General features: G+C 51.9%; 1 protein-coding gene across 1 annotated transcript; it reads right to left on the bottom strand.

The window, feature by feature from the left end:
- Nucleotides 1-486: 486 nt before the first annotated feature.
- Nucleotides 487-13,457, bottom strand: PMP22 (peripheral myelin protein 22). The gene is made up of 5 exons (XM_015879739.2): nt 13,409-13,457; nt 12,596-12,696; nt 11,533-11,623; nt 4,721-4,861; nt 487-2,047 (listed from the first exon to the last, which is right to left on the bottom strand). Exons 2-5 carry the CDS (start codon nt 12,671-12,673, stop codon nt 1,881-1,883), a joined length of 477 nt encoding a protein of 158 aa, XP_015735225.1. The 5' UTR covers nt 12,674-12,696; nt 13,409-13,457; the 3' UTR covers nt 487-1,880.
- Nucleotides 13,458-13,970: the final 513 nt, after the last annotated feature.

The raw sequence follows: 13,970 nt of genomic DNA, 5'->3' as shown, positions 1-13,970 counted from the left end.
AGCCATGAAGGTTGCACGCGCTGCCTACAATGTGCTGTTTCTCTAGCTGTCATTGCATCCCCAGGCTCTGGGTGTTTCAGTGCACGTGGCAGAAAGACTATTGCTGTTTGTGCAGGGTGGTAGAGCTGGCCAGGACCCTGCAGCAGCTGGTTGCTGACCTGATAGTCCCTGCTCAGGTGCATTCTCCTGTTGCCTTTGGTGGCCATATCACAGGGACATCTTAGTGCAGAACCAGAAGGATGAGTAGGAACCAGCGCAGTGCTGAGCTCAGGCCGTGGTCTCCCCACCAGTGCCACTGAATCATCACTCCCCCAGCACAGCATGTCTGCATGCCAGGCAGCCCAGCGAGCTCACGGCCCATCTCAGCAGAAGGACTGAGCCCAAAATCTGCTGCATGGCATCACTGAGCCCATTGATGGGACAGCTGTGGGAGGTGGAGGAGCACAGCTTGGCTTTAACTCACAAAAATGTCCAAAAAACAGAAGCAACGGAGTTATTCTGACTTTTATTTCATTGCTTCTTAGTCCACACAGTCGGTATAAAATCAGAAAAGCAAAGCAAAAAAGGAAAAGAAAAAAAAAAAAAGAAAGAAAAAGCCAAATGAAACACAAAACGACGACAGCAACGCAGTGTCTGGAGTCCTCAGGAGGCAGCCTGGGGTCTGAGCAGGTGCCCATTCATTGCCAGACACATCTCTGACATACAGACAAGAGGACAGACATTGCACTCCGGCACTGGGCCAGCAGGGCTCCAGCCAGAGCTGCTTCTGTTCCTCTTGACCACAGGGGGGGGAAAGGAACTTTGGTTATAAATGCTTTATTAAAAACAATAGTAAGTCGTCTAAGTACAAAAGCAGTTATAAGCTCATTTATATTACACAGAATTATTTCTCATTTCTAGCTTTGTTGTTTACCTCAAGATTGTTAGCTGAATTTCCAGTGAATAAGGTTAAATTGCTAGCAGTATAAGGAATGGTAAATAGATAGCACCATTTCATATATCTGGCATTTGATTTCATAGATATACTGGGTTTGCTTCCTGCTCATTGGCACTCTACCTCCACGCAAAGAAAATGCGCATTTCATGATGGGAGTACACCCAAGCTTGGGGTGCACCCAGCACACACAAGGGATGGAGCACAACCCCTGTTTGATTGCATTCAACCTAAGTGATTTAAAAGCCCAAAATCTCAGTGGGTGTGGTGGCAAGGCAGTGGGACTTGGGCAATAAGTCATTTAGGCACTTTCGGCAGTCCCTTGCTCCGAAACCCATTGAACCTTTTGGAAGTGCCTCCGCCAGCCCTGGCACCCCAGCTGCCAAATGACAGCAGGCAGGAGGAGCGGGGACCAAGCCTCCAGCTAACACCAGCAAGTGAAACTCCAGTGGAGAAGCACTGCTCTATGCCAGTGTAAGAGCAGCCAGAGCTGGGGGTCCCGGGGCTCGAGTGAGGCTGGGATGGGGGAGGAGAGTTCAGATCAAAGAGGGTTCTGCATGAGAGAGAAATCACCGCGCTCTTGTTACACCGTTAGGAGTAATAATTCCTTAGGCACTTTCTTTAGGCTTTAAAACATAGCGTATGGTCAACAAAAGCAAACAATACTATGTACATATATGTAAAAAGTGTTATAAATAGGTTTTTTAAACCATAGATACTATATACATCTTCAATTAACAAGTAACCCTTTGAGTGTTTCCTTTTCGGGTCGGTTGGGTTTGGTTTGGTTGGTTGTTTTTTTTTTGGTGGGAGGGTTTATTCCTTTTTTTTAATTTTTTTTAAATTTTTTTTTGTTAATTTTCCGTTTTCTCGTCTATTTTCCCCCGCCTCCATCTCCTCCAGGCATATCATCAGTGCCCCCAGCTGCACTGCACTCCCCACAGCATCACTCGCGCTTCCGTAGGATGACATAGATGATGCCACTGGCGAGGGCCAGGGGGAAGGCCAGCCACGCCAGGATATAGGCAAAGCCATAGGAGATGTTTTCCGAGGGTTCGTGCCAGTCCGTGTGCCTCACTGTGAAGATGGCTGCACCACTCATCACGCAGAGTCCTGCAAGGAAGCACAGAGGAAATAGGGTGAGTGACTGCTCCCAGATGGGAACTCATAGCTGGATGTGCTAGAGAGGATAATGACAAATACCCGCATGGAAAATGGCTTTTTCCAACTGAGATGTGGGAGGTGGTAATGTTATGGTCCCTGCCTGCAGGTGAGTGGGGATATCATTACCAGGCTCTGAGCAGCAAGGCAGAAGCCCATGGCACAAACAAGGTATGAGTATCCCCTGGGTTAACTCACCCCTTGGGCTGCTGCTCCAGACCAACCCAGCCACTCTGAGAGCTCCACTGAAAACCCTAACTGTAGCCTAAGCCATCCAACCAGAGCTGCTGCAGACACAAGCCATGTTATTATTTTGGGTTAGCACCTGCTATGCAAGTGCACCTGGGGGCCACCAAGTCTCTGCCATGGCTCTGAATAAGCAGAACCTGCTCCTCTCCTCCCATCCTGCTGATCCAACCTATAACACAAAGTTTGCCCCTGTCCTCCATACCCCCAAGCCAACCACAGTCTATCAGCCTCAGTGGGCAGTGTTTTAGCTTTGTTGCAAAAACAACTCATCAGCACTGAGGACTGCCCAGTGCAGACACAAAGCCACCACTATTTCTCCCCGAAAACAAGCTCTTTCAGTCCATCCAAGCAGTTCTATTATACAGTCGCTGGGCTGTTGTCAGCACCACATCCCCTGCACAGATCTCGGGACCACCTACATTGAACCACAGTGATATTTGAGCAGTAATTCCACTTGACACTGCTCCTTTGTTCTGGGAAAATGCACAAGTGGGAATACGTTTCATTAACGCGCCACTGGGGCACTTTCTATTCTCTGAGCACGAGAGCAAACTCCCACTGTCCAGCCCATGTAAAGAGAACAAAACAATTGTCTGCAAATGCTGGTGGGACTGAGAGCAGGCATCCAGCCATGCCAGTCACCTACAGACTGCAGAACATACAGTGACAATTGTCTGCAAGAGGAATTCAGCAAATGTGAAGGTGATGGCTACAGTTGCATATCTGCAGCATCTGCAATGAGTTTGGCCTGGTGAATATGCTGAGGAAGTGAAAGCCAGCTGCATTCAGCTGTTGCACTGATGAATGGCAAATGCAGCACCACTTTGGAGCCTGACTTTAAGAACACACTCCAGTCTTGCCTTGACACATCAGGAGGGCAAACAATCCCTGAAGCTTGTTCTTGCATGGTGACAGCCCAGCTGGCTGTCCAAGTGATGCTGGGGCTGGGGAGAGGGATGGAGAAGCTGGGTCAAAGCCTGGATTTCCACTGTTGTACGTTGATGTGGATGAGTACACCAGCAGTACATCCACTAGAGAGAAGCAGCAAGAGTGGGAGAGCTGTCCTCTGTGTGGTCCATCTAAACCTCTGCTTACTGTTCTCCAGGCCACAGGAAAGCCATGTGGAGATCAGCTTTGACTTTTCCTGACCTCTGTACTGGGCTGGAGAAGGATTTGACCCAAGGAAGGAGGCAGCAGGTCTGCATCGTGATGCTGCTTCCCCTTAGGACACCAAGCACAGCACAGACAGGAGGGTACGCTCCCAATTTCTCCTCTGCCCATGAGGATGCATCAGCAGTCACTTAGGAGAGAGCAGGCTTCTGCTCCCAGATCTGTTAGACAAGTTCCCAGGCAGATAATTGCTTTATTAATGCCCATTTCCTCTCCTTGTCTCCATGGCTGTAATGTATTTCATCACATCTGTCTTCCCAGAGATGAACTGATATGAGCTCATCATTTGCTTTATGGCCAAGCAGAAACTCTTAGAATAGAATTCATGTCATGTTTACTAGAAGAGGCTAACTCTAAACCACTCCTGAATTGCAGTGGCCACTCACTTAGAGGATGCTCCGTCTGAAGTTCAGTGGGTGAATTCTTCCCTGATTTAGTAGCAAAAAAATGCATACACTGGTTTTCAGATGCACCTCTAAAGCTCTCCTAGACAGCGAGTCTCCTCACGAGACAGCTGGGTGTTAGGCTCCTACGTTAGCCAGAACCTCCTTGAGCAATTTACTTTTCTAGCCTGAACACTTGAAAATCCCCTTCATTGGTTTCATACGTGGAAACACAAACAGAGCCAGTGCTCTTGCAGCATCTAAATTTGGAGAACTGCAACGTAGTACACGAACTGTGGCTCATTTCCAGCACTGACTTCTTAAAGAGTTAAAAATAGCAGCTGACAGTTCAAAGGCAGCTGGCTCACCCTGCATGCTCAAGCAGCTCCTCGCTGAGGAGGAAAGCACCAGCCCCTTATGGCAAGTTTATAAATAAACCTTGGGTCTTCTTTGGCCAAAACAGGATCGTCACTACATCCCCAAACACACACAGATGCAGTAAATTTGCAATTTGCCCAGCCCAATGAAGGTGGAACCCAATGCTGGCACTGGCAGCGCTCACCCCAAGCCATGGTGCTTCTCTCTTGCCCCCTGACATCTCCCTGGCTGGGGCAGCAGCCCTCTGGGGAAGCACAGCATGCCCTGGCATCTGGACAGCAGCATAGAGATAAAAGAGCTCTATGGGTCCACATGCATACCCTGTTCTCTTCAAGAAGCCAACTTTGCTGCCTTCCTGCTTCTGTACTCAAGAAAGCACTCACTTTCCCTCTCCTCTGCTTGAAGTCCCATCCCCAGTGCATCTCCACAATCAGATCTCACTTACCAGCAAGGATTTGGAAGATCCCAGTAAGGTAAAACCGTCCACCCTTGGTGAGCGTGAAGAGCTGACAGAAGAACAGGAACAGAGACAAGACGCTGAAGATGACGGAGAGGATCATCATTGCTTGGACAGACTGCAACCATTCTGGGGAAAAACAGACAGAGACATCAGTGACAGCAAGACCCAACCACAGCATCATTCCTGTGTCACAGTCCTGCCCACCCCACATGGCTCCTTGGTCCCAGTGATGCTTCTGCGTGACCACATTGAGTGTGACATTGCCTGGGGATTCTGGACAACATGTGCATGGACCAGTGTGCTGGAAAAAGAAGAGACAGGGCCGTGCTCTTCTTGGAGAACACTGAAATGCGCTTATGGTAGAAGTGCATTTCAGCTGTACTAGGAGCACCAAAGCCACGTGCAGCAAGGTGGGAGACAACGAGCCAGCCACGCTCAAAAGCAGAGTAAACAGAGTAAGTGCAAACCTCGCTGCCCTTGTGTGGCAAACCTGCTATAAGGAGCCAGCAACAGCTGCCAAGTGCAGCTCTGTCCCAGAGCCGACCAGTTGAACCAGCCCCTGTGTGAGTCACTGCCCAGCTATTTCCAGGCCTCGTGGGTGTGTAACTCCCGTGTAAAAATATATATAAATAAATAAACAAGCAAAATGCCTCTCTACCCCATGAACTGCCACGGTCAGACAGAAAGAGGCAGTGCCATTCACTGCCCGGATGGGGCCGTGCTGACAAGCATCACTGCCTTTCTTTACGAACTTTGGGCTCATAATGGATATTGTTAGTGTTCCTGCACATCTTGAGTGGTCTTTAACGATATGACACCAATGCATTCAGCAGGAAGATCAGACCCATGCCCTGCCACAGTTTGACTCCCACCTGCTACATTGCCCAGGCTGCACTCTGCCTGGAACAGCAAGGAGCATTTCTCCAACAAGGTGGCTGGAACACAGCAAGACTTCCAAAAACAGCTATACTTCGGCATAGCAACCTTCAACATTCAGTGCAGCAAATAAGGCAGTGTGCAGAGCAGAGGTGAGCACGCTCCCCCACCATGTCCCTGCCAGCAGCACTGAGAGCTGAATTTGCACCAGGGAATGCAATGCAGACTCATGCCAGGATGTCAATGACGACACACGCCTGAGCCCTTCCAGCAGGCTCCACCAGAGAATAGCAAATCCATGCCCGCAGGGAACATCCTGTGCAATTTAGTAATGTCTGTCTTGTTTGACTTCAGCCCATAAATCCTACCTCTTGTCTCTGCGTTTGGCCTCCTGCTGTTCGTACAATAGAACAAATGCAGTCCCTGCTCACGAAAGCAGACAGAAACCACCCAGCGCGGCCCCTGTTCACTGCAGACAGCCTTATTCCTTCCCTCCTTCCCATGCTCCCCATGCCATTTTACTCCATAGCATCAACGTGCCTGGCTGAAGTGCTGCTGCATTCCACTTGTTCCAGTGCTGCTGGGTTTATCTCCACATGCAGCAGTTGCTGCAATTCGTTAGGATAGAACTATCAATTCAGGAAATGCCAACGCAGTTTTCACATGGACATGCACATCAAACATCCTATATTTTATCCATTTCAAGCTGGCTTGTCAAGAAAGCTCCTGCCTCATGTTTCCATGGGCACCAAAGGGGATGTTCACATCCAGTCCTAACTCAGTGCTCAGATTGGGGCAGAGAGTTAGAGGGTGGCCAGCTGCTGACTGCCATCCCATTGCCATGCTCCAGATGAAAAGCTCCCATGCAGGTCCTTCTGTCATTTCAAGGGCCACGGGATCAGGCTTGCAGAGGAGCCTTGTCTGCTCAGAGGTGGATGTCCAAAGGAAGGTTATTTTAGGCAGAGGCTGTCTAGACAGAAAGCTGAGCTGCCCTTTTAATTACATCCACCTCCCCAGGCCTCATTTTTGGTTCAGAATGCAAATGATTCTATGGGCTTTGCAAAACCCCTTCGTCATAGAGAGCCATGCCAGGATGCCCAGCTCATTACTCACAGCTGCAGGTGCGAGCAGTGAGTCCAAGCCCACAGACATCAGCTGTATTAGTACAGCCTTTAATTCCTTAGAAAGCACTGCTATAACTGCAGCTAGCAGTGCTGCCTCCTCACCCCCAAATACTTTCAACTCCTTTGCTATCAGCACTGTGTCCCACCTGTTGGAATAAAATGAGGCAGGTTCCCTGGAGCTCTGGCTGCCACAGACAGAACAAGGGGCTGTCAGCACTGGGCACTTCCAGGCTGCTATTTGTGGTTTCCCCAGGCACCACCCGCTTGTTCCTTGTTCCATTTTTCTCCTGCGTCTGTTCAGCTCTGTGTTTATATCTTTGCTCTTCAGGAGGAGGAAGAAAAGGGAGCAGAGTGGAAAGGACAGATAACGCCCTGCCCAGCGCTTCCTGAGAGCACATCGCGGGCAGCCCTACAGCCCTTCAGACAGACAGGAATTACACACAAGATGCTTTTAAAAAGGAAAGTCTAAAATTTCCCTAAGCTCTGCAAGCCCCCATGTGCTCACATCGCCACTGACAGCCTAACAGCAGGGAAAGGACTTCACCCCGAGATGCTGAAGAATGCATTTGTCTATCCTAAAGGGAAGAATGAAAGAAAGAAAGCTGGAAGAACAGAAATTGCAGCTGAAAGCCCCAGCAGAACAGCAGCTCGTCCACACCCCCCTCCCAGCAAATCCCTATGCTCCTTGGAGGAAGGTTTTATACCCAAAGATGGTGCAGGATTGATGGGATGGGATAGGATGGAATGGACAGAAGGGTGCCCCTAGCTGAGAGCAGAGGGCCATGAAGGACAGATGTTGGCTGGCCAGAGTCGAATGTCAGAGACATGCAGTTGTATTGGGACATAGCCAAGGAGAAAGAATAAAGTGCACATGGAAGAATATTAATCTGAGCAATCAGCTCATGCACTTGATGCAAGGCATGACTAAACTTAGTGCTGTGCATTAAAAACATCTGTGTGCTGAGACCTGCAGCTTGTCTTGCCTCTTACAAGCTGCACGTGTCACACCCTTGAAATGCAGCCACTTCTGGGGAAGGAAACAGCCATTAAGGAGGTCACTGTAGAGTATAACAGCTCCAAAACTAAAATGAATCATCACATGTGTGAGGCAAACTTGCTCCTTCAGTGCTGGGAGCTGAAGATCAGCAGGGTCAGGAACAATGTGAGTATCCACCAGCACAAAGGTGGCAGCTGAGGGCTGGCAGCAAAAGCTGTGTTGTCCAAATCAGACTCTCAGATTTCCAGGTCTGATCAATAACAAGAACTGACCCCACATCCTTCCTAGGAGGAGGACAGGACACATCACAAGTGCTGTGGTTTGCAATGGTTTTGAGCTCCAAGGAATGGCAACTCCTTTCATTCCAGTCCTGCCAGCACAAAGCCAAACCACCCCAGCCATGCTGCAAGCTGCTCCAGCTGGGAGAAGCAGGATGTGCACCCAACAGCCACTTCTTTCCTGTCCTCCTGCATCTGCTCACTGGAAAGAATGGTATGAGGGATTGAGGTATTCCTGGAAACTGTCCCCTAAAACAGGGACTTTATAGCTTTCCCAAGGTATTTGCAGATGAACAGGTGGGAAGCACTGAGGCTGCAGGAAGAGCTCAGCACTGCAGTTGCCTCACAACTTTTTCCAGTCCTCTTTTGCCATTCCATCATCAGAAGGAGATGAAACACCCAACATCTTTTCCTCTTGATCACCCTTTTGGCTTAAAGCTTCATCCAAGAAGTCTCCAAGGCTCTGCAGCTCTCCAGAACTGTGCCATTCAAACAGCCATTGTCTCTTTGGCACTGTATCTCCATTGCTCAGCCCCAAGACCAACCAGAGCCATCTCATCAGGCCATTGAAGCTCACATCCTGGAGGCAAAACCCAGTGCTGGCAAGGCAGCAGCCATCAGCTGGCATCATTGCATCCACCTTCCATCAGGGGCATGACATCCACACTAGCTCCAAGCCCCTTCGGATGACTCTGACCTCATTCCGACTTGTGCTTCAGAGCAATTGGAGGTGGTCAATGCATCAGTCTGGGACCTCCAGGGGATTTGTGTGCCACTGAGTTGAAGTCCATGCCCCAGGAACAGGGATGGGCAAACCCAACATGAGCAGCGTGGACATCCAGGGGTCTCAGGTCCCAAAGCTGTTGGGTTAAGGGCCATCCAGCACTGCATGCTGCAGTGGGCTCTGGTTTTACAGCCCTGTTTTCCTCCCACAATGCCATCTTTCTTTTGCTCCTCTTCTAGGGAAGGCCAAGTGACCTCACACAGCCAAGAGCAGGGAAATCAGCACTGCTCCCTAAACTCCTCTGTACCAGATGTGCTTTGTGAGGCAAAACAGAAGCCTGGTTTTAAGCAGAGGAAATCCCTTTCGTATCATAGGCAACACAGCTATGGCAGAAATCAATATGTTGCTGAAAGAGCTTCCCATTGATGGGAAGGAACATCTCTGCTCTGGGTGACTCACACGTGCTTAGCTTGCAGCTGTCACATCAGCAGATGCAGGAGTGCACCACAGGCTCTCATCATGTGGATTGGCAGGCTGAGCCTCTCCCAGTGTTTTGGGTTTTCTTTTCCCATTGAAAAAGCCCCAAACCACCAGCCTGCTTTGGACAAAGCCACAGAGCAGCAACACGAGAAACTGGGAGGAGGCAACACGAGAAACATCCCGTGATGTTATAGAAGGGTGTCCCTGCTGTTCCCCATTGCTTCTCTGCATGTGACATTCCCAAGAGCAGAGAAAGAGTAGTAGAGAACAGTAAACCGATCTCACTCATATTAAAACAAAATAATCCTCGGAAATAGGAAGAAAAGGCCACTTTGGGGGAGGGAGGGGAGGAGGGAAGGATATTGTTGGTGCAAATTGGGGGTGGGATCTGTTTAAAGTGCACTCAAGCCGCTTGGTCCCGTGCTGCATTAGAATGGAGCAGCCAGGGGTTGGAGCGCAGCACAATTCTGGGATTCAGAGCTGAATTCCTGAGATAAATCTTTTCCAGGAATGTCTGACAGAGCAAACGAAGCAAAGATTGCAACATTTTTTCCATAGTTCTTGGCCTCTTGGCAAAAAAAAAAAAAAAAAAAAAAAAAAAAAAGTCATTATCTAACAAAATGGACGCATCATGCAGGCGGTGCTGGAGCACAGCAATGGGCAGCAGCCCCCGCCCCCATTCCCACCTCCTTATTCCCACCAGGATGTGCTCAGAGGAGGAATTTGGGAGGTGGGGACTCAGCGCAATGACCCCCCCCACAAAAAAATCCCCATCTGTGTTGAGTGCCAGCCCAGCTCCGCCTCATCAAACCTATTAGTGCTGTGCTCAAACTGCTCCTTCCCCAGAAAACAGAAATACCGCACGGCAGGGTCCACTCTGCTGGCCAGAGGAAAAACAGCTGCCTCCACACATAGAGCAAGCTCTGCCAAAGCCCTGAGCAAGGGTTCCTTTGGCACGCAGCGTTAACCGTTGAGCTCTGTCCTTGGCACCGGCACAGGCACCAATTCTTGGGGCTTTTCTGCAGCCTGCAACGAGCACAGCCTGTGCTTTGAGAGGCTGAGAGCAGAGCGGTCTGTGGTGGCTGCTATAGGGTAGTTTGTATTTTTGAAAGTAAGCAGATCCCTCGCAAAGAGAGCGCGAGGAGTGCGGCGTAACCAAGAGCTGGGGTGGAAAGCTTTAAATGAAGGCCTGAGCACGGCACAGCTGCACATAAAGAGCAGCCCATGATGGCAACTTGTCAACCAAACCCCAGCACTCCAAGCCTTTGGCTCATCTTGCCTACAGCCCCTTTAATGATAAGAGCTTTAATGATAAGAGATCATTGGCAAGGACCCAGAAGGGGGGCATGCAACACAGCCTTCCCCCACCCAGAACATTCAGAGGTGGGGAACTCCATCCCAGCCCCATTTTGAACAAACCCCTCTCAGCACCGCCATCTCCCCATACACATGATCCCACAAACACCCAGAGTAAGCAATGGAGGTTGCTACAGCAGAATATTTGGGGAGGTGTTTATGAACCGGGGTATAAATCTCTACCTTTTTCAAGCAGAAATTCAGCAGTTTTTGAGCACGTGTGCCCAGCGGCAAGGCAGCCAAATGCTGAGGAAGGCTGGGGCTCCAGTGGGAGCCAGCAGGATCCAGCAGGATTGCTCCCAGCCTGGGCCTGGCTCCAGCTCTCCCTGCTGGCCCTGACACCAGCAGGCGTCAGCAGAGCCCTGCGGTGTGTTCCTCCTTCCCAGAGCACCAGCCCCCACCCATGGGTAACAGCAGGCTGCAGATGGGGGTGAACCGTGAGCCTCCAAGGCCCCAACCATCTCCCATCTCTGCCAGACCCTTTCGTATGCCCACACAAGGACCACAGTGCATTGGTTGGCTCCTACACCAGGAACACCCTTTGGGCACAGGGCAGTGGCAGTGTGACTGCTCCCAATGGCACCAGTATGGTCCACTGATTGCTGTAATTGTTTCATTGAAGAAACTATTCACAGGGAAAATAAAACCAGGCAAACTGAAAACAAACACCACTGACACCAGCTCTGTCTCCTGGGAAAACTGAAGCACGGACTGCTCTGTATCCCTGCACACAGATTTGGAGTTATGATGACTCCCAGGTGCCCGGGAGCTCCACATCCCAGCAGGAGCTCCTCTCCCTCTAAGCTCAGAAAGCAGCTTGCATGGAAAAACCTCCCACCTTGCATCAGCCTCCATGCCAGCTGAGCCCAGATGTGCCCACAAACCACCTGCAAAGGCCAATCCCCCTTGATTTCACGAGCCCAGGAGACACTGGCAGCAGCGACAGCCAGGAAGGCACTCACCATTTGTGGATGATGTCAGGCACTGGAACATGGTACCAGTGGTGCAGTTCTGCCACAGGTCCGCTGTCTGCCCACCGTTCACGAGCCATTGCTGCAATGAGACACAGCCCCGTGAGCAGGAGCCACGCAACCCGGCCACCACCCTGCCCTCCCAACCACGGGCTTTTCTTTAGAGAGAGAGGTTTGCAGAGCAAATCCTCATATTTGCTTTTTGCTGCTTTGGCTTCAACAGCAGAAAAAAAAACCCACACAACAGAAGCTCTTTATTCCCTTTAAACATGGGCCAGGTCCCGTGGGGGGAACGCGTGCTCCCCTCCCCGCTGCATCCCGCTGCCTGGCCGGGCAATTTGAATGCTGCCACGTGATTCTTAATGACTCGGAAGGTTTTTGTAAGTTCTTCCATTGCTGCTACTACCCAAAAAAAAAAAAAAAAAAAAAAAAAAGGGATTTAAAAAGGAAAGGACGCCATGAAATAAAACTGCAGCTCACCAGCTTCACAAAACCGCTGTGTTCTAAAGGCAAAACTCTTTCTAACCTGTGTTCGAGGCAAAACTCTTTCTAACCTGACTGGGCTGCAGGCTGAGAAACACACTGGGAAACCCAGGCAGCACCCAGCCCTCATTACTGTTTGCTAAGCACACAGCTTGAGTAGGAGATGCTGTCTCTATCTCACAGCCCCAACAGAGAACATCTGGAGAGCAAAACTGCTGGTGCTGAGGCTGCAGTACCCAACCAGTCCCACTCTGCTCCGTTTTGCTCTGACTGGCTGTACTGGTCCCACAGGCTGAGCCCATTAGCAGCACGGTTTCGCCCACATGGATGTGGTTTGGGTGATATGAGCTCAAACACGGTGTGGATGCACTGAGCTCCCCCCAGCCGCACCCAGCTCCCACCCAGGGGAGAACAAGAGGAAGAGTTTTCAGCTCAAAACACTCAAAATCCCACTGCTAGCAAAGACTGTCGTCAGGAATCAAACTTTTCCTGCAGAAAGCCGGGCTGGAAAAGGAACCACAAATAAAACGAGCAGCTTCCGTCCTTCCCAATGCCTCGGTGCCTTACTTACGCTGACGATGGTGGAGACGAAGAGGAGCACCATCACGGTGACGTGCAGCACGATAATCCCCAGCAGCAAAAGCAGCATCCTGGCGGTGGTCTCGGTCACAACTGGACGAGGAGAGGGAGGGAGATGCTGCTGAGCGTGCGGACGTCTGTGTATGTGTGTGTGTGTGAGGATCTCAGCCCCGAGGGCAGCAGGAGGCGCTCCGCTGGCGGCAGAGCCCGCCCGTCCCGCCGGGAGCCCCAGCCCGGGGCGGGGATGCTGGGCACAGCTCCGGGGCTTCTCCCGAGCCCTGCGGTGGGGCGGGCACCCGAGCTCCGGTGCACCGGGGTCTTTCAGCCCTTCTCCCCTCGCGAAGGATTCCCCGACTTCATCTCCCACAAAAACCCCCCGAGCTCCCACCAGCCCTCTCACTGGGGGCATCCATTGCCCCCCTCCCCTAAGGAGCGCCGGGGGGCTCCCCCAGCCCCTCTCCGCCGGGGGGGCTCCGATTGCTCTCCCCCAGATGGGTGGGGGTGCTTCCCCGCTCCATCACCCCTCCGTGCCCCCCGGGAGGGCTCTCTCCCGGCCCCTCTCTGTCGGGTGGAGAGGTCCCAGCTCAGTTCCACATGAGACCACCGGGCAGCCCCGCTCCTCCGCGGAAGCATTAACTCACCCATCTCCCCCGCGGATCTCCGGGATGGGGACGCGTCCATCTCCCCACAGATCTATCCCGGACCCTTTCCCTCGGGGCTGCTCTGCCCCTACCCATCTACCCCATGTCCCCTCAATGCCCCGAGGTCCCCCCGTGTCCCCATCCCGGGCCGTAGCCCTACTCACATCGCGGAGCCGGGAGCGGCGGAACGGAGCGGGCAGCGCGCAGCGGAGCGGGCGCGGCGCTGTCAAGTTTCCCCTTTAACCGGGGCCACCGCCCAGCTTGCGTCTGCGGGACAGGGAGGGTCCTGCGGCCGCTCCTCCTATAAGTGCGGCGGCAGCTCCCGGCAGTCGGCCCGTGGTCCCTTCTTACTACCCGCAGGCCGTCCTTGTGCGCACCCCCGGGACACACACCCCAGCCGGCATCCCGCAGGGCTCCGCTTAGCGAGCGGCTGGAGATGCGGGGCTCTGATGTGTGCGCTCACCCCAGTGGGGGCACAGGGATACGTGGGACGGGATTTGGGGTTTGCTGGACGCTGGCTGTGCCAGAGTCGAGGGGAGTTTCATCTCTGGTTTGTACAGCGGGGCTGTGTTTGGCAAAGAGACATCTCTGTGACTTGCTGCTCTGATGGCCGTTGGTTCTGGCTGTCTGGCAGGGAGCTTTGGCCCCTGAAAGCTTCCTCCTGGGGTACTGATTACAGTAGGACCTCGGAGAGGAATGGGTGCTTCACTCAGGTGCAGCAGCCAT

The sequence above is a fragment of the Coturnix japonica genome, chromosome 23 (assembly GCF_054131305.1).
Source record: "Coturnix japonica strain WE chromosome 23, WE-NBRP24, whole genome shotgun sequence".
NCBI lineage: Eukaryota > Metazoa > Chordata > Aves > Galliformes > Phasianidae > Coturnix > Coturnix japonica.
Note: the sequence above shows the minus strand (reverse complement) of the source record. Positions and strands in the feature narration are given on the sequence as shown.